The sequence below is a fragment of the Bubalus bubalis genome, chromosome 3, assembly GCF_019923935.1.
Source record: "Bubalus bubalis isolate 160015118507 breed Murrah chromosome 3, NDDB_SH_1, whole genome shotgun sequence".
NCBI classification, from domain to species: domain Eukaryota; kingdom Metazoa; phylum Chordata; class Mammalia; order Artiodactyla; family Bovidae; genus Bubalus; species Bubalus bubalis.
Window position 1 is genome coordinate 162,623,499 of NC_059159.1, and position 20,980 is coordinate 162,644,478.

The window sequence follows — 20,980 nt, forward strand, 5'->3', positions numbered from 1 at the left end:
AAAAAAAAAGAAGCATCTAATTTTAACTGTAAGATTGAAAAATCTAAAATTTAGATTGCGAAGGCAAAATTCAGAGAAAAACTGGACACATTATTTGGGAATGACTGATCCAACTTGTGAAACTGATCAAAGTAGAGTTATATTGGATTATTTCTAAACTATTATTTGTCCTTCATCAATAGCATCACAAGATCTCTACTGAAAGAAAATCAAGCAGTAGCTACCCTTTATTTTTAAAAAAAAGGTAATTAAATTTAGACCTAAAGATACCTAACCTTACCACTTCACAGACAGATCAAGACTGAAACTTTGGAGGAAAATTCAAAAAATTCTGGTCTTCTAAAAAATTGTATGGATACTGAATTTTGAAATATGTAACACACATATCTTAACAATTCCAATTTCTGCTAGTCTACAAATAAATGCAGGTTTATTTATACAGTACCTTTATATCATCTTGTACTCTAAAGAGGGTTTCCCAAATTTCTGGAAGTTTATCAATGATGTCATCTAGGGGTCTTCCTCTTAATAAATCATTCAGAGCTAAGCAGCTGAAAATAAACAATTTGGTTTCAAATATATGATCAAAAAAGCTCAGTCTTTTACTACAAAATATTCATATCAGATAAGAATATGGTTTCTGCCTATACCTGCACTCTTAACCTCTTTACTCCAAGATAGGTATGCGTACTCTCCCTGTGATGCCTGATATACCACAGGCATAAGGCATTTACAACCATCAAATGTCTGTGTCCCACAACTCTAATATAATCTCTTTCAGATGACACATCATCATTTTTCACTTAGCAATACACTTCCAGAGCCTAGCACACACTACCAAGCACGTGGCAGACACTGAGTAGACCTAAATTATTTATGGATAAATAAATGCTACCCTACAAAGTTATGAGACTATATAAACATACCCTGATGTCTAATTTAACAAGTGATCTTCTACTTTAATCAGGCTGGCCAAAAAGTTCGTTCAGGTTTTTCAGTATGGTGGCATGGAAAAATCTGAACAAACTTTGGCCAAACCAATAAATCATACTTAGAAAAACTAAGACAACTTAGGAAAACCACTGGCTTAAATACCATATAGCTTAAATACTTAAAAACCATATAGCTTAAATGTTATTAATGATCTAACCCAACCAGAAATATGCTTTTTAGTGGTTTTAACGCATTCTTTTTGCACAAGGTATAAAACCTGGAAATTTGAAGGGGAAAAAAATGCAGTTTTGACTAGTTTTATTTCCAAAAATGATACCTGGATTCTCGAACTCGCCACATGTTGCTGGTTAGATTCTTAACCAAATCTTGAAGAATTTCCTTCAAATACTTATCCACCTAATGATAGTAGGATAAAATTAAAAATTCAAAATCCATCAATAATCAAATGATGCATCTCTACCACACTCTGTTTCTATATGTAACAGCCTAAGTGTCTCTCTAGGCCTTTCAGTCCACAACTCTCTCCCCACTTTGGTTGCTAAAAGCTGCCCAACCGATCATCTTAAAATGCAAGCACGATCTCTTATTTTCCTCAGTGTGTGATAATAAAGTCCAATCACCCAAGTACGCATATGAAGACCTCCTGCGACTCTCTGGCTCCCACGGTCTCAGGTCCTATCTCACTTCCATTCACCTCCACTTCCTGGCACATATCACCTCGAGCTCTTCTATCACCTACTCGCCTGGCTAACTTCTATTTCTCCAAGATTCAAATCAGGCATCACCTTCACAGACAAGAATCATCTATCTGCCCCATATGCCCACGGCACCTGCTTAGGTGCATCATATCAGCCGGCACGGTCACGGTCCTGCCCCTTCACACTGAGACCTCAAGAGCAGGGACAGCATCTCACTTGTGTTTGCCTCCCTGGCACCTCGCACAGTGTCTGGCACATGAAGAAGGATCTGATTGTTCGGAATGAAGATGAATTTAACCTTTTAGCTTTGCTATACACTTCTCCATTTGATAATAACAACACACTGATAGCAGATTGACTTTGACTGACTGATTCAAAACTGGGAATGGAATACGACAAGGCTGTATATCGTTACCCTGCTTATTCAACTTATATGCAGAGTACATCATGTGAAATGCCAGGCTGGATGAATCACGAGCTGGAATCAAGACTGCTGGGAGAAATATCAGTAACCTCAGATATGCAGATGACACCACCCTAATGGCAGAAAGTGAAGAGGAACCAAAGAGCCTCTTGATGAAGGTAAAAGAGGTGAGTGAAAAAGCTGGCTTGAAACTCAACATTCAAAAAACTAAGATCATGGCAACCAGTCCCCTCACTTCATGGCAAAAAAGAAGAGGGAAAAAGCAGAAGCAATGACAGATTTTATTTCCTTGAGCTCCAAAGTCACTGTGGATGGTGACCACAGCCATGAAATTAAAAGACACTTGCTCCTTGGAAGGAAAGCTATGACAAATCTAGACAGCATACTAAAAGGCAGAGATTATCACTTTGCAAACATCAGTCAGTATACTCAAAGCTATGGTTTTTCCAGTAGTCATGTACAGATGTGAGAGTTGGACCATATAGAAGGCAAACCACCCAAGAACTGATGCTTTCAAATTGTGCTGCAGGAGAAGATTCTTGAGTCCCTTGGACAGCAAGGAGACCAAACCAGTCAATCCTAAAGAATATCAACCCTGAATATTCATTGGAACGACTGGTGCTAAAGCTGAAGCTCCAAAACTTTGGCCACCTGATATAAAGAGCCGATTCACTGAAAAAGACCCTGATGCGGGGAAGGCAGAAAGAGAAGGAGGCAGCAGAGGATGAGATGATTAGATAGCATCACTGACTCAACGGACACAAATCTGAGCAAACTCTGGAAGAAAGTAGAGGAGAGAGGAGCCTGGCATGCTGCAGTCCGTGGGGTCACAGAGTTGGACAGGACTTAGCAAGTAAACAACAATAACAGAACTTCAAAACTTATGGCTTTTCCACTTTTACTCTCATAGGTAAGAGAGGTTTTGTTATCCTCACTGATATGCAAGAAAACCAAGAGAGGAAGGGAATAATTCATCTAAGAGTAAAGAAACTAATGCCTTTCTAAGCCCATGGATCTAGACAGCCTCCAGTGATCTCATCCACACCTGTGGCTTTACCTTCCATGCACAGAGATGACACTCACATCTCAAGAGCCTTGGCCTGGGCCCTGAACTCAGCCTACGCGATCTCGGCTGACTCATCTGTACCAAGTACTCTCCTAGAGCATACAGAACTCGTCGAACCCTCAGAGGGAAACCCTCCAGTGCCTTCCAGCACCAGACACGAGAGAGAGGAACGGGCAACATCGTGCTTAGGGATGGAAAGACATGGTAAGGGTCGTGGGGTTTGTTTAACTGAACTAGGATTTGCTGTATGACACAGGGAGCTCAACTCGGTGCTCCCTGACAACCTAGAGAGGTGGGAAGGGATGGGAGGTAGGAGGACGTTTCAAGAGGGAGGGGACATACGTATACCTATGGCTGATCTATGCTGCTGACAGGAGAAACCAGCACAATCTTGTAAACTAATTACCCTCCAACTGAAAATAAATTTAAAAAATTTTTTAAAGAAATACAAAACAGAAAAAAAGAACAACTAGACAGGAGATCAACAGCATGATAAACTACCTAAATCCAACAGACGTTTATGGAACATTTTCTTTTCAATAACAGCAGACTGCAAATTCTTCCAAAGTATACATGGAACATTCTCCAGGGTCACTACTTGCAAGGTCATGAAGTGTTTCAAAACATTTAAAAGGACTGAAATCATACAAAATGTGTTTGATCATAATGGAATAATAATAAATAATAATACATTAATAATCAATAACAGAAGGAAACTATATCCTTCAACCCATGATATTTTCATGTTTTTCACATGGAACGCTCTCTGACCTACTCCCATCCTTGGAAAAACAGCAGCTAAAATAAAATGTTATCTGCTTGAAAAGATAAATCAATAAAAAATAAAGTGATCTAGGAAGCCACCAAAGGATCTCAACCCAAAACACAATCCAATTTGCATTTTTAAAAATCACTTTTACTGCTGGTAAGTCAATGAAGGAGGGCAAATAGAAAAGATGACAACGTATTCATTAGGGAAGAACTAGGAAAAAAAGAGAGTAGATTCAAGAAACATTTTGCAGGGAATTCCATGGCAGTCCAGTGGTTAAGACTCAGTGCTTTCACTGCCACGGGCTCGGGTTCGATTCCCGGTCAGGGAGCTAAGAGCCTGCAAACCACACTGTGAAGTCAAAATAAAAAAAAGAAAGAAAGAAATACCTTGGAAGAAGAATGAACAGAATTTGCTACTAGATTCAACTGAGGGTCGGATGAGACAGACAACAACCAAGATGCCGCCCAGTTTTGCAGCTTGGGGAAATGAACATAGAAGAAGAGAGCGGGAAGGCTGTGATGGTTTTTGTTTTTGGCCACGTGGCATGTGGGATCTTGGTTCCCAGAACAGGGATCAAACCCGCATCCCCTGCAGTGGAAGCACAGTGTCTTAACCACTGGACCTCTGGGGAAGTCCCAAGGGAAGGCCGTTTTTCTTAAGTCCTGTTCTGAACGTGTTATGTCTAACATATCTTGAAATGACATCCAAGTGACAATGTCAAGCAGGCAGTGAGATATAGCAATACAAGTCAGGAACATAAGTCGTGCCTGGGTCAGAAGAATAAGACTGGGAACCATCACAATCAAGGTGACATTTACAAGCCCTGGACCTGAGAGCTCATCTCAAAGGAGAAAGTGGAGAGAGAAAAAGGTACTCAGAGGCAAGTCCTGAGAAATCCTAGTATCTAACAATGCGAGAGAATACGAGAAGCAGCCAAACAGGGTAACTGCTGCTTCCTCATCCACCTCCTGATCTCCACCTCATCAGTGCTATTGACACAGCTTTCACTGGTGTGGATACACTGCCAGTTCCTTAGCCATCCTCCCACTAGACATTTCATTACTTTTATTTTTGAGGTTTCAGTAAATGTTGCCATGAGCATCTTTGGTACCTTGAAAGGAGGAAGAAAGCAAAAAGATGAAACAAAGTCTATTTGTTTAAACAAACAGGTATACAGAGAAGAAAGGAAGGTAAGCCTGGGTTTACATCCCGCCTGTAATCTGGGACAAGGGTTCACAGATACTTACCATTGACTTGTCAGTGACCAGTGCATTCCAAATACTTGTCATGGCCTGTCGAATGCCAAGGTTGGGATCAAACTGGTAACGATAAAGACGCGGAACTAGCTGAGGCAGGAAAGGAGCCAGCTGTTCTCCAGCTCTGGTAGCAATTACATTAAAACCAAAAGCAGCACCCTAAAAAGACAGTAGCAAGATGAAGTGGCTCAGACACACCTATTGCAATAAAATATTAACACATTAAATACCACAAAATTTTCCCTCCTAGCCTTGTCGCTGAAGACATCCTGATTTGCTGAGTGTCCAGTATCAATACGGTACCAGCGCTGGGGTGGGACAGAGCTCTCTCACCAGACTTGTACAAAACACCCTGTGTTATCAACTGTCACCGTCTGCCAGTGAGGTGGGTTTGATTTGAAGGGAAGAAAAAAAATAAAACTGTTGGGCAACAGCCACTTACCTTCCTCGAGTTCCACATCGCATGATGGTTGGCTAGATTCATAAATTTATACACCAGATCCGGCTGACTAAGATCACTTGCCAGAGAACAGAGCTCCTTATAAGTAGAGAGGCCCTGGCTTGAAAACAAGAACCAAAAAGTACACAGTAATGTATTTCTCAACCTCCTGTCTAACAAAAACTACACTACCAATATTACTAGGACATTTTAAAATTACAGTTTCACTAAATTTCCAATATTGAGTTATCTCTTTACCACACAGGCAGAGAACCAGGGTGAAGAGAAACTAAGAAGTCGCCTAATTCAGTTCTCAGCAACAGCTGGTGAATGACCTAAGGCACGTACAATGCCCGTGCGGGTGGAGCCCTCATCACCTCCGAGGCAGCGATAATCCTTCAGTACACTGTGCACCAAAGTCTGTGGATCCTGACAAAGCCGTCTGAAGACAACTTCTGTCTTCCCGCCATCTTTTCTAAGCTAGAGTGATACGAACTTTTTTGAATCGCCCTCCCAGTCCAGTCCCGGGCTCCTTGATGGGTCAGGACCTCGTAAATATGGGCAGCACTTCAGCTCCTTCTTGGCTCCTGGCCGCGTCCTGACCCCTCACTCCCCAGGTGAGGACCCCGGGGTCCCCTTCAATCAATTCCAGCACACAGAGTTCCATCTCAGTCTGGTTTCCAGGAAACTGAATCTAAAAAACTATGCGGTAACTTTTCTTTGAAGGGTCTTCTTCCGCTAACACACAACACTTCCCACGAGGCTGGAAATCAACTTGGTGAGTGTCCTCTCCACTGGACGGAAGGCGTCTCCAACGATGGGTGGATCTGGCACACTTACCCGTCGGGGGTTTTGCCAAGGCTTCCTCCCTGAAACACCACTGTCTCTCCGGAAACTTCATGTTTAGCTCTAAACGAAAACAACAGCAAGAATTTACATAAGCCTCAAAATTTTCATACTGCCATTCAACTAATGTAAACATTTCAACTGTAAACTGATAAAATCAAATTCCCTATTAAGTATCTACAGTGAGCAAGATGTAAAAGCCAACTTGCCCTTCCCATTAGCCTGAGAATTCTGTAAAATAAAGTCTAGGAAGAACAAACAGATTATCTTCACAGATCAGACTGTGCAGGATATGCAAGTCCTCTTTCCTGTCTTCATTTCCGTTTAGCCAATCATAATTATGGTACTTCTGTAATCCAATGCTTTACCTGTCCCAAGATCATTCAGTTTTCAAAGCCTGAGTTATTGGCATGTTTGTAAACAGTAATTTAGCTTACTTTCTAAACAGTATACACTGGATAATTAAACTGCTGTCCACAGCATAGTAGCTAATGACCTGCAATTTCGAAAAGGCTTAATAAACAGGAAAATCAAAAGCTGAACTTTCCTTCTTTCACTGCATATTCTTGGTATGTACAAAACTTGCCCTGCGTGTTCAAATCTGAAGTTTTCAAGTTCACTGTACCTTTTGCCAGTCATCAGTGTTTCTACAAGAGTGGAAACCAATTCCTGTTGATCTTGTTCATTGCCCAATTCATACACCAACCCAAGGCCTTTTGAGGCAACATCCTGGCTCAGTTCTACACAAAAGTCAGACAAAACAATATTCTTTTAAGAAAAATTTGTTCTCTAGCCATCAAGTGAAAAAAACTTTAATAAACCTGTAACATTAACCAAAAATGATATCAAAGCAAAGATACGAAAATACCATCAACCTATTTTGTTAAAAAAATGTATTAAATCATCTGAGTGGACAGGACACCAGCCAAGTCCCTGTAAACGAGAACTGCATTCACACAATATCCAACTCACCAATCAAGCCAACCCTGCTGGGCCTCAGTGGGCAGAGCACAGTGACCAACAGTCAGCGGATGCAAGGTGCACACACGAGACACAATCCATATCAGGAGAACCCACGGGTAATTTATAAATGAAAGCTCAATATTGTATCACATGTTTAAAACAATTTATAAAACAAAGCTACTATTTAAATATCTAACACATATATTTGCACCCTCTCCTAGCTTAAATCACAAAGGGAAAAAATGAATCCTAAGTAGAAGAAAGCTATTATTTAGTAGAAGCTACGAATGTTAAAGATAGCCTCGGCTCCACTTTCAAATGCAAAACTGATCTAATGAATAAATGATTCATTAATGAATAAATGATTCATTAATGAATAAAATTAATGGGCTTCTCAGGTGGCGCTATAGTAAAGAACCTGCCTGCCAATGCAGGAGACATAAGAGATGCAAGGGATGTGGGTTTGATCCCTGGGTCAGGAAAATACCTTGGAGGAGGGCATGGCAACCCACTCTAGTATTCTCGCCTGGAGAATACCATGAGCAGGGGAGCTTGGCAGGCTACAGTACATGGGGTTGCAAACAGTTGGACACAGCGGAGCAATTAACACACACAATGAATAAGTACGTAAGAATCAAGTTTCCTGTAGCCTTCTTTTATGGTCATAATCTAGATTTTTCAAAATTTACGATACAAGTTTAAAGAAGTTTGGAAATCAAATATTTACCAATAACTTACCATCATTTTCTGACAGAACAGAAACAAATGCACTCTGGATTTCTTTAAGATGAGACTGAAATGAGAAAAGAGACATTCAGAACACTGAAACTCTACCCCCTTGGGAGACTGAGAATCTTGCTCTCGGGGTACACACCACCTGTGAACGTGGCCAAGTTCCCTGAAGGCTGCACCCCTGACAGCAGTCCATTCACACAGTCCAAACCTCCCCGCCCTCCCCACTTCCTCTGACTTTACGCCGTCACGTTAAGCATCACCCTCCAGTGCATATACACCAGGGATCAGCCTTCATTCCTTCACGTGTAGCTTATCTCACAGTATCTGTTACTGGTTAACGGCCCTTACCCCATACATTTCCCTCCGACACCTATTATAAATATTTCACAAACAGCCTGAGCAGGGCCGCATCGCGCCTGGAGACGGCCTACCTTCACTTCACTGTGGGTATTGAGCTTCCGCACAAGGGAAAGGAGCCAGATGCATGCTGCTTGCCTCATATGTGGGTTGGGACTGACGATGTGTTTATTTAAAATCACATCCAGCACCCAGGGGACCACATCATTAACTTTGGCTCCTAGGGAAAAGAAAAGAATGACAAGAAGCAAATTAAAATAACTGAACAGAGCTTCCTAAAAAAATATTAAAATTTAATCAACATTTATTAAACAGAACAATCCTACAACATATTAATATCTAAACAGATAAGGTGCTTAAATAAATTGCTGAAGGAACTGATAATCATTCACTTCAGAACCCAGCAGAAACTAAATAGCCTTTCAAAGGTACTCAGACACCTCTAGTTTCCTAGAATGAACAATTATCACCAACATGGGGGAGGTTAGGCATGTGCAGTGGTAGAGGGTGTGGAAAACAGAGCTCTGCACCTTCCTCTTCATTATGCTCTGAACCGAAAAAAACTTCTCTAAGACACTATCTTAATTTTTTTAATATCTGTATGATTAATGTAATTTTACTCATTTAAATCATGACTGCAGGGGGAAAAAGTTATTTCCCTTCCTTCATATTCCCTCTTGAACCTTAACTGCACATTAAGTTTTTAAAATAAATGGTTTTCTTTGTTTTTACATTTTTATTGGGGTATAGTTAATTTACAATGTTGTGTTAATTTTGCCTTAATTTTCATTATCCCCATTTTCTCTGGTGTCAGCAATTTTTCTTTCTCTGCTGTATCTTTCCCATCTCCCATCTAAAAACTAACACGTAAACCAACCTCTGTTAACCTCGCTTTCCTCCTCCAGCTACTACACCACTGTTCTCCTTCCTTTGTCCCTTCAGAGTTCCCCAAGCTCAGCACTACTGAGGCTGGCAGGATTAGCCTCAGCAGGACACCTTGCTATGGAGAGCCATCCTGTGCCCTGGAGGATGTTCACAGCATACAAGAGATGTGAAGTCACTCTATCTGTAACATGCAGTCAGAAAGTACACATTCCTTCACCTATACAGTCACTAAAAGCCAGAGCAACTCAGTGGAGAGATGTACCTGCAGCATGATTGGCACTGCGTGATAAAGAATCAGGGTGGGCTTCCCTGGTGGTAAACAATCTGCCTGCCAATGCAAGAGACACAGGTTCAACCCCCTGGTCTGAGAAGATTCCACTTGTCAAGGAGCAACTAAGCCCAGGAGCCTTATAGAGCCTGTGCTCTAGAGCCCACATGCCCCGACTCCTGAAGCCCAAGTACCCTAGAGACTGTGCTCCACAACAAGAGAAGCCACCACACTGAGAAGCCCAACACCGCAACTAGAGAAGAGCCCCTGCTTGCCACCAACTAGAGAAAAGTCTACACGCAGCAACAAAGACCCAGCACAGCCAAGAATAAATAAATAAAATTACTGATGCAGGGGGTAGGATGCGGGAGGGCAGTAAGGTTCCAGAGGGAGGGAGGTATGTCTAATTATGGCTGATTTGCATTGCTGTACGGCAGAAACCAACACAACATTATAAAGCAGTTTTCATCCAATTAAAAAATAAATTAAAAAAAAAAAAAAAGAATTGGGGAACACAAAACTTGGGAGAATGCTAGGCCCTGACCTCTGACACTGGCTAAACACCCCAAGGAATCCTCATGGACAGAGCACAGGTTTGAAGGGAATGGACAGCTAACTCCTCGGCCTCCTTGCCAGAGGGCTAAAGAAATGGTTCTTGCTCATTTTGTGCTCAGTCTCCTTTAACCAGCTATCTTTCTTGACTGAGCCGAACTCAGAAGACATATACAATTATGGGAAAAAGAGTCAAAAAAAAAAAATGGAATGTATATATTTTTTCCTCTGGCTTCAGAGGTGGTAACAAGAACAGAAGAGAGTTACATGGTGGGAATAAACGGATTAATTGACTACAAGGTACCGGCGGGGGGCGTATACTCCTCCTCGGTTACCAGCCAGGCGTCCCGGGCGGCCACAGAACTCGTCCCTACCGCAGCGCTGGTGAGGGCTTCACCGATGGTGAACTGCAGTTCTGTCTGCTTGGCCTGCAATGAAGGGGACAGAAGCCAGGGTCAGAGGGAACATTTCAAAAACATCCATTTCCATAAAAAGGCCGCTTACTGGTCTTGTTTCTCAGCGTGCTTTGTTTGTTTCCACTCTTGCCTGGAACGCTCTAACAGGATGGTTGGAAAGTGGGGCAGGGTGAGGGAACAGGGCGCCCAAGAATGACTTGAAGATCTTTTCCCAAGTCCACGTTGCACTTTTCACCTAAGCAGAGAAGCAATAAGCGATTTTTAATCTTTGGAAGACTGGAATCATTCACTTGGGGAGAAGGGCACAGACTGCGAAGCCATACACATCTCAAGGGAAATTCTGTCTCTCACCAGTTGAGTTTAACAGCATTAAACTCTGAGCCTCAACGTCATTTGTAACATGAGCATAAATAATACCATCACCCACCTCGTTCAGGCCATAGGGATTAAACAAGATTAATGTACAAACGGTGACTAGTAGACACCTGATTGGTAGTAATTGCACAATAACATTGGCCTTTATCACTGACAGACATCTCTCTGTACACTTAAATTACATGCCATCTGCAAGATCCTCTCAAATGGTGGTCAGGGCTTCCCTGGTAGCTCAGTCGGTAAAGAATCTGCCTGCAGTGCAGGGGACCCGGGTTAGATCCCTGGATCGGGAAGATCCACTGGAGAAGGAAATGGCAAACCATTCCAGTATTCTTGCCTGGAAAATCCCATGGACAGAGTAGCCTAGTGGACTATAGTCCACGGGATTGCAAGAGTCAGACACAACAACTTAGTGACTAAATCACCACCTCAAATGGTTCAGGAAAAAAACCCAAAGAACCAAAAAGCAAATGTGGTAAAATGTAATTTGGTGAATTTGGATGAAGGATACAGAGGAGTCCTTTAAATTATTCATACAACTTCACTTTAAATGTGAAATTATTTCAAAAATCAAAACTATGTATATTTTATACATATACCCCAATTTTTAAAATCAAATTTGGAAACTGACACATCTCACAATTGTGAATCACAACTAATATGGAATTGGGCCAGTCTTTGGCATTTCTCTCTCATGTTTGCTAGGAACCAGAAGAGACTTAAGGATAGGAGAATAAGAAGAGAATGAAGAACAGAGGCATGAGGGCTATGGGAATACTGTGGAGACAGATGACAGTTTAGCTAATCCAAGCTCAATCTCTGGTGGCTCAGATGGTAAAGAATCTGCCTGCAATGCAGGAGACCTGGGTTCGATCCCTGGGTCAGGAAGATCCCCTGGAGAAGGGAACGGCAACCCACTTCAGTACTTTTGCCTGCCATGGACAGAGGAGCCTGGTGGGCTACAGTTCTCGGGGCCACAAAGTCAGAACGACTGAGAGACTAACACACAAACACACACATACACACCTCGAGGCTGCGAAGAGTCGGAAACAACTAAGAGACTCACACACACACACACACACACACACACACACACACGGCCGTGGAGAGTCAGAAACGACTGAGACTCACAGACACACGCTCTACCAGCCAAGGGCTTTAGGCTTGTAAGGCATCAGGTGCTGACACCTCACGCCTCCTTCTCTGAGGAAGAATGACCCAAGGGCTTTGGTCTTACAGCCTTCCTGGTCAAAAGCTTCTCTTGGCAACTCTAAGCTGAGAAAAGCTATCTCAACACAGAGGATCTCATAATAGGGGTTCATTTTATGTGCCTGTTTTTACACGTTCACATGTTAATACAATGTAGTTGGCATTACAAACAAAAACAAAACTCCCTAACTCCATCTGTGAAGATGATATCTAAACTTTTAACTATTCTAGAAATAAAGAGTGGCTGAATAGAGATCATTACATTATTATTCTACTTCGGTGCATGTCTGAAATTTTCCATAATAAAAAGTCAAAAGAAAAAACAACCACAAAAAACTTTTAGGACTCTGTCCTAGCTGACTGTGAAGATATTTTGCTTCTGGTTCTTGCTCTTTTTTTTTAAATCCTTTACTCTCTCCAGCATGTTTCAAGCTGTTCATATTTCTAAATTTCTAAACTCTTATAATGTCCTCAGTAGCAAGTTAAGAATCGAGACAAACCTTCATTTATTTATATAAAACTGGAAGAAACCCATCTATATCACAGATTTAAAAAAAGAAAAAGGATGAGAAACCAGACATCACAAACTTTTCCCCAAGAGGTTACAATGTCAGTGATATCCAGGGACAATCTGACATGAGTTTAATTTCTTGTCAAAAAATTTCACCTCAAAAATACTTCATCGAGACTCTACCAATCACACCGCCTGGCCCCAGTTTTATGGGCTGCAGGGTTACAAAACAAACTCTGCCTTCAGTCTAGTGGGTAATTAGAAACTGTGATAAATGTGAAGAAAAATATGGAGAGGCATGAAAGCACAGAGAACTAGAGAATCTACCCTCGTGTGAAGGGCCAGGGGAGTTTTCCAAAGAGGTACAGCAACAACCTGAGAAAGAAGAAGTAAATAAGGGTCTTTCAGAAGCTCAGAACAAAGACAGACAAAGAGGCTGGTGAAGAAAAATGTGAGTAAGTGAAAAGAACCGAAGCCCAATTGGGGCCAATTTTGCTGAGTCACCGATCACACTGGCTAGCAGCTGTCTACTTGGAGGTCTTCTCCACCACATTGGACGTTTATCTAGAAGACATCAGACTCAAGAGCAACCAGAACACCAGCACCTACTCCCCACAGCCAGCTGACTGGGTGTATTTCCCCTTCTACTCACCCTGCACCACACTTTACAGAACAAATCATGAGATAAGGACTTCCCCGCACAGGTGACTCAATCAATGCTATGTCTAGCACAGCCCACAGCTGGTACTCAGTAAGCACTTGGTGAATGAATGAATAAAGGTCTCATTTTAAAACCTCACAACATGCAAAATTCCAACAATAAAAAAATGCCTTTTGTCTAAATGACTTAACAATCGGATAGCAATATAAATACCTCCACAGAATCCATCAGACCTTGCAAGAGGAGCTTCTGGTGAGGAAAATCTCCATCCCCAACTGGAAAATACCCCAGTGTTTGGATAGCTCTTTCTTTCATCTGGAAGAACAGAGAATTTTTTTTTTAATGAACTATATAACAGCTTGGCCCCAGAAAAATGTCTTCTGGGAGAAAAATGAGAAGGTAGGGTGGAGGAGTCTCACTAAATGCATCAGTGTAAGTTTTTTTTTTTTTAAGCATTCAATTTCACAGAATTATGTCTATAAGACACTGGAGGTTGAAAGACACGAAACTTAAGTTTATTAAGGGTCCACCACTACAAAAGAAGGAAGCACAGTCTTTAACTAGCTCAGTACCCTACAAACCATAACAGTTATAAATGTAGACTCTAGGCCCAGAAGAACCTAAGATCGGGTCACAGCTAGACCATTTTTAGTAGCCTTTGAGGCTGTGTGACCTCAGGCAAGTTACTTCACTTTTCTGAATTTTCCTCCTCTGGGAAAACAGAGATGACAAGCATACCTACTCCACTAGACCTTCTGAGGATTCAGTTAACAAAAGCATGTGAAGCACTCAGCATATGCTTGGATGGTAATGACTAGCTAATAGCAGCCAATAAAAATTACATTTTGATCTTCTCGGTAAATTTTAAAAATAGCTAGATTGAGAATAAGATTACATATTTATTAAACTTGTAGTAAACTGAGTTTTTCTGTTCATTCAATCATCTTACATTTCAACACTGAGGTACTCTTAATCCCAAAGAAAAATTTTAAAGTCTATGAAAGTTTTTATCTAAAATTAAAATACTATAAAGATCCTCTGGGCTTCCCTGGTAGCTCAGACAGTGAAGAAACTGCCCAAAATGTAGGAGACCTGGGTTTGATCCCTTAGTTGGGAAGATTCCCTGGAGAAGGAAATGGCAACCCATTCCCATATTCTGGCCTGGAGAATCCCATGGACAGAGGAGCCTGGTGGGCTACAGTCCATGGGGTCGCAGAGTCAGACATGACTGAGTGACTTTCACATTCACATTCAAAGGTCCTTTTCCTCAGAGATGACTCACACTGCTTACTAATGCCCAAACTTATTAAAACCCACCTGATTATAGGAGACTAAGATTTAGATCTGGTCTGAAATTATAAAAATCATGTAACTATTTAACACTTTATTACCTACCTTTTGCATGACAGAAGAATAAACTTGATGCATTTAATCTTTACCCAAATCTTAACAAGTTATGGGCCTTAATTGGAGTAACTGAGTCAAAAAGGCACACATACCAAGGCTATATACAAATCACCCACAACTCAAAATTAAACAGTTTTTAGAAGAGAAGGGTAAAAGGATGAGACATGCCTTATTTGTTTCTTTACTGGAGGGTATTCTGTTTAGCAGGCTTTCCACAAGATGCAGCTTGGTAAAGCCCGATCCCTCACTGGGGATTGGGAGGGGACCATTTCTGCCAATTTCCCCCAGGGCTGTACAGGCAGCAATCGCCAAGAGAGGGGAGGTACTATCCAAAAATGAGCCTGTGAACACATTTACACAAAAGAGAATTATACTTTATCACCCTTGGAATACAAAGCAACCAGAGACGTAATTGAGATTTTCTTAAAGACAGCAAATAAAAATCAAAGTCTACAATATATTTTCTAGTTGATAATTTGTTATCATTTCTTTAGTAATAAAACACCACAGAGTGGGGTCCTTTTTTGACATTTAAATTTTTTTCCATAATGGAATCACCTCTGTTAAACAGCAACAAATAGAAAAAATATATAGAAAAATGGGAATACCTTCAGTGTTATTAAAAACAGAATTTATTTAGCATTAAGATTTTGTGAAAAAGCTCGTGTGTTTAGAGTGCAATGCTATAAAAATAAATTAAAATGTTACAATAAATTTTAACCTCATTCAAAATCTTGTAACCTGTTTATGCTGACATCCACATCAACATAAACACGTTAATTACCAATAGTTTCGGTGGCACTCTGAATGAGCTCCTCTTGTTCCGGCAGGAAATCAGCATGTGTCTCCACGTTTGGCTGCTCTGCCATTTTCATTTTCTTCTTAGCCAAATATCTTCCTACTGTGAATCCCAGTGCAAGCAAGGATCCGTGCTGTATCTCAGGGCTCTGGATTTAACAACACAACAGCGTATGTCTTGTCTCCCTCTCACACGTGTGTGAATGCACTGCAATAACTGTGTTTATCACAGTCATCTCCCCCATAAAACACAAGGCCAAAGAATAAAGTGATCATGGGAGGCTCCACGGGATGTTAATAAATCAGCTAGCGAACAAGAGAAACCTAGAGTTTCAAACACAGAGAATTCTGAGAAGTTGAGTTTATATTTGGATTCCCTAATCCCATACTTCAATTCTGGTGAGGTGACTCCCTCAATGCTCTCTGATAAGCACATACGCTTTCTTCTCCCTTATAACACTTACATAACTATGCCATCATAATTTCCAAGCATGATTTTTCCCCTTCTGCCAACAAAATACAACGAACTAGAGCCTATTTATAATTGCAAAAACCTCCAAACATGGCAGGCAATAGAATACTTGAAAGCACATGACTTCAACGGTGCTTCCTGATGGGACAGGTACAAAGAGAGGTGGCAGGAGATGGGGAAGAAAAAAGGAACCAACATTTCTGAGCACCAAGCACTACGAGAGCTTCTCGTGCATCTACTCCCCATTGTCGTCGTAGCACCTAAAACCGTGCCTGTGAGACACACGGCACTCAAACTTGTTGACTGGACTGACTGAATCCATGTGCTATCTATCTCATTTCATCTTTACCATCACAAAAGCAAGCAATTTATGCGTTCATTTTACAAATGAGAACATAGAAAAAATATATTAGATGCTTTTGTAAAACCTCTATTTCACACACACACACACACAAAGATAAAGGCAAAACTGATCACATACATGATTGTCCTTTGTAGTCTTTATCAGCTGTTCTATCATTGACTTCAGCTCATTTCCCGACACTGTAGATACCACCACGGAATAAAACAAGGCTGCCAGTTCACGCATCTCTTCTTTACTGCTATTCATCAGACTCTGAGCAATGTAGAAAGAAATATGTACATGATAAAGGATCATCTCCCTGCTGACAACTTCTAACGTTTAAAGTTAAAAGAATACATGATACATTACAATGTTCAAGTTACTGGTATTTTTGAGAAAAGGACACAACCTATTATTTCAAAACAAAATAAAGTCTAGCTACCCTCCCTTTCTGAAAATGAGCATTTTAGCTTTGAGGCATCTGATGGACGTGGCCCATGGGAAAGAACACATGGTTGCAGGTGGCACCTCTGGTCACGTGGTGGCGCCCTTGCACCATCCCTGCCCTCTGGACCACAAGGGCATTCATTCTCCCTTCTGGCAAGTTCCTGCACTTCCCTGGGTCCTTAGCACAGAGGACCACCCCCAAACCCCCAACCCCAATCTATTCTTTGGGAACTTCTTCCTCTTCAAGAAAGAAAGGGACCTGCATGTGCCCGAATGTCACTGCAGACTTCTGATGTTACCATTTCTGAATAACAGTGAGTCACTGCAGGCCTGAGCCAGGCACGTCCTGTCCTGAGAGGAGTTCCTTGTCTCAAAATGCACCTTCATCTTTGGAGAACCTGTGCATGGGCCAGGAGGGGGCAGGAAGTGCCAGGATTTCCTTCCCAGGATTAAATGCTTTTTTTCTTTTTTTGATTGGAAGGTGCTAATGCTAAAGAACCTGCCTAAGCAGGAGACATAAGGGATGTGGGTTCGATCCCCGAGTCATGAAGATCTCCTGGAGTAGGGTATGACAGCCCACTCCAGAGTTCTTGCCTGGAGAACCCTATGAGCAGAGAAGCCTGGTGGGCTACAGTCCATAGGGTCACAAAGAGTTGGACATGACTGACCACACACAGGGTAGACCAAAATATCATGCACATTTTCATCAAAGATATAAAATATAAAACAGGTGGAATTAATATACAGCTGATCTAAAACAGAGGTTGACATGTTTTCTACAGAGAGCCAAATGATGCAGCAGTTCTACTCTGCCGCTGTGTTAATAAAAGCAGGCACAACACATGGGTGTGGCTGGATTCCAGCACAATTTTATTGACGCTATAATTTCCCCATGTCAGGAAATTTTACTTATCTTTTGATTCTTCCTTCAACCCTTAAGAAATGTAAACACCAGTGTCAGCTGGCAGGCCACACTAACGGGAGGCAGGGCGGACGCGGCGCACAGGCCGCAGACTAATGAGCCCTGGTCTACAAGGCCACAGGCCTAAAATCATGTTAAAATCAGCAAATCTCCACAGAGTAAAAAATCTTTTTGAACTAGATGCAATTTCATGAGACTAGATGTTTTAGAAAAGGGCAAAACTCACTCCTCTTGGTAAATTACATTCATGCATTCACACTTAAAAGAATCTGTACATGTTACCATAATTCACACTGTACCTTCCAAAAAGAACTGCATTATGTAGCACAAGAAGAACACAGAACTACATAAGCCAGACCTGTACTAAGACAGATTATTCATTCTACTCATCTGAAATTCAAATTTAACTGAGTATCCCACATTTTTATTTGCTAAACCTGGCAACTCTTTTGGTGTGACCATGGGAACAAAATGGTCTCCAACAGGGATGGTGGGAGTCTGAATTGGAACTACTCATGGCTCAAATGGTAAAGCGTCTGCCTGCAATGCAGGAGACCCGGGTTCAGTCCTTGGGTTGGGAAGATCTCCTGGAGAAGGAAATGGCACCCCACTCCAGTACCCTTGCCTGGAAAATCGCATGGACAGAGGAGTCTGTAACCCATGGACGGCAGGCTACAGTCCATGGTGTCACAAAGAGTCAGATGTGACTGAGCAAGACTTCACTTTCGCTTTCACTTTCTCACATGGAGGATGTGCGCTGTCTAGTAAAATTGCATCCATGTGTCCTCAATTCCATTTCTGCAGAATCCAACTAAAAATACACCCACTCGTATTCAAAATGACAGACTGTTCATTGCAGCAGTCTGGAAGTACCCTAAATGACCATCAATAAGGATCTAGAATAATTCCAACTCAATGGACATGAGTTTGAGCAAGCTCCAGAAGATGATGGACAGGGAAGCCTAGCGTGCTGCAGTCCTTGGGGTCGCAAAGAGTTGGACACAACTGACCGACTGAACACCAAGAATAATTCCACAGCCATAGTGTGGAAAATAAAGAAGTTGTTAAAACAAAGAGGATGTTCTCTCTACAGTCATGCAGGAATAAGTCCATGTTCTAAAGCTAAGTGAAAGAAGGTACAAAACAGTGCGGAAAAGGTGTAACACCTGTATGTGAAAAAAGGAAGAAAAATTTAAAATGCTGATCTCATCTGCGTCTATACGTGTAACTAAACTCTAGAAGGGACACTGTATACAAATAAGTGATAACCTATATGTCTGTCAGGTGAGAGAGGAAGAGGCAGGAAGTGGAAGGAATCTGGGCAGTCGAGAGACAGAGAAAGATGTTTTACATAATGTTTTATTTAAACTATACAAAATGATTACTTCTTTATTTTTAAAGCAGAAAAATAATTCTTTTTCACTTATATGACTCTCAATTCATCTCCCCCTCTCACCTAAATAGATCACTGCCACAGGCAATAGATCACCTGACCTACAAGCTTCCTAGGAAATGTCTGATGATCAGAGTTTTCAAAGTGACCTAAAGGCAAAAAAGGTCACAGGAACCCTGGTAGGAAGGCGAAATCATGACACTAAAGTTTAAAACACAGAGAATCAAAAAGAAACACACAGGCAAAGGATATACCTTTATCCATTCAGTTTTGTCTACAAATTTGGTGGCCAACTTTTCTGGATACACTGAGACAGCTTCCAATAGACAGTACATGACTGGCAAACCTAAATAAGAAGGAATTCAGAAGCATTTTAATTTCAAGAAAAGTGATACATACAGGGATCACTAAATTCCTTCAAAGCATAAGGTTACATCTTCAGGAGGCATTTCCCAGTTTTACAAAACAAACGTTAACCTGAACACAGTATGTGACTCAATACAGCAAATTTACAGCCTTATTGTCTATAAAAAGATGCCCTGTTCTTCACTCCCACTTCCAAAGTAAAAATGTATTATCTATTGTTAGCATTTCTTTCTGCAAAGAGAAATAGTGTATCAAAGCCGAAATTAGACAAGTTTAGAAAAGAAAGATTCACATTCGGTTATAGGAGAGAGGAGAGAAAATAATTTTGGTGAAAATTGTCAGCTGAGTTTAATAAGATTTTTGCTTAAGTGCTTTAGTATCCGTCCTCGGTGTCATGACCTCCTACCTCCAACACCTGCTAACAGCTGCTGAAGCAGGCCAATGTAGATCTGCACAGGGTTGGTTTCCCCACTCTTGGAAGATGAGGAGGGTGTCGCCTGGCTGCCTGACATTAAAGTCCGTATGTAGTGTCCAATGGCTGGGGCGTGGTCTTGCATATCAGCTAAACTCTGAGAGGTAGGCACCACCCCCGCGCTGTGAGCCAGGCACATGCGCAAGTACAGGACGATCTACGGGTGGAAGGAAGCAGGACACCAGATAAGCTTCTCAAAAAAATCAAGGTGGGAGATGTTCTTCAAAGTGACAGTTCCCAGCTTTGATGCCCCCACCATCCTTCACAAAGCTATTCAATAATCCTCACAGTAGCTGGAAAACATGACTCAATATGTGAACTGAAAAAACTATAATTTTACATAACCAGCTTTTATAATCCAAAGAGTACTTTTTAATAGAGTTTAATGGAGTTAAAATGCTCACTCAACTTTTAAAGTCTAAAACAGGTATAACGAAAATCATTTTTTTGAGATGTGTGTGTGTTCATGAGAGAGAGACAGACAGACACTAGGCAGAAACCCAGGGCCGATGATCTATTCCTGTGGAACTCCAGTTGAATTTAATCTCCACCGGCATAAGAATTTGAGAAAATGGGTTCAAATCATCTACAGAAGAGTAGCTACGACGTCATTAAAAACCTCTGATACAAATTAGCTACTCAGGAGTCCTCTGGAAGCTCTTTTCCTTGACAGCTAGAACAGGACTGGCAGCAATTCCATCGTGAGTATTCTCACTCACTGTGAACAAGATTATCTCTTGCCATTTATCTCAAGCCAATGACTGAAACAATAGAATTTTCCTTAGTAAATGAGGTAAATTAATCTAACCTTCCAACCTCCAAAGCTAGATACTCCAAATAACCTCAATATATCGTTGGCTTTAAATTCAAATCTAATTTGCTGTGAATTCCCAATAGCATTCAATGTAAAGTATCTAGGTCTCTCATGAAGAGAATCTCACTGAGATAAATATATTTCTTGACTCTGCTGTGA

The 20,980-nt window shown here is 41.3% G+C and overlaps 1 protein-coding gene across 8 annotated transcripts in view; it reads right to left on the bottom strand.

The window, feature by feature from the left end:
- The window catches only part of ECPAS (Ecm29 proteasome adaptor and scaffold), a 111,042-nt gene that overhangs the window by 24,726 nt on the left and 65,336 nt on the right, over positions 1-20,980 (bottom strand). For all 8 annotated transcript variants that reach the window (XM_044940443.2, XM_044940441.2, XM_044940439.2 and 5 more), the window contains 15 exons: positions 19,942-20,164; positions 19,424-19,515; positions 16,546-16,680; positions 15,579-15,741; positions 14,963-15,135; positions 13,601-13,702; positions 10,520-10,643; positions 8,585-8,730; positions 8,157-8,211; positions 7,081-7,195; positions 6,450-6,518; positions 5,613-5,730; positions 5,162-5,329; positions 1,271-1,350; positions 446-551 (listed from right to left, as the gene is read on the bottom strand). In XM_044940443.2, the coding sequence (XP_044796378.2) occupies positions 446-551; positions 1,271-1,350; positions 5,162-5,329; positions 5,613-5,730; positions 6,450-6,518; positions 7,081-7,195; positions 8,157-8,211; positions 8,585-8,730; positions 10,520-10,643; positions 13,601-13,702; positions 14,963-15,135; positions 15,579-15,741; positions 16,546-16,680; positions 19,424-19,515; positions 19,942-20,164 (1,869 nt within the window). The remainder of the gene's footprint in view (positions 1-445; positions 552-1,270; positions 1,351-5,161; positions 5,330-5,612; positions 5,731-6,449; positions 6,519-7,080; positions 7,196-8,156; positions 8,212-8,584; positions 8,731-10,519; positions 10,644-13,600; positions 13,703-14,962; positions 15,136-15,578; positions 15,742-16,545; positions 16,681-19,423; positions 19,516-19,941; positions 20,165-20,980) is intronic.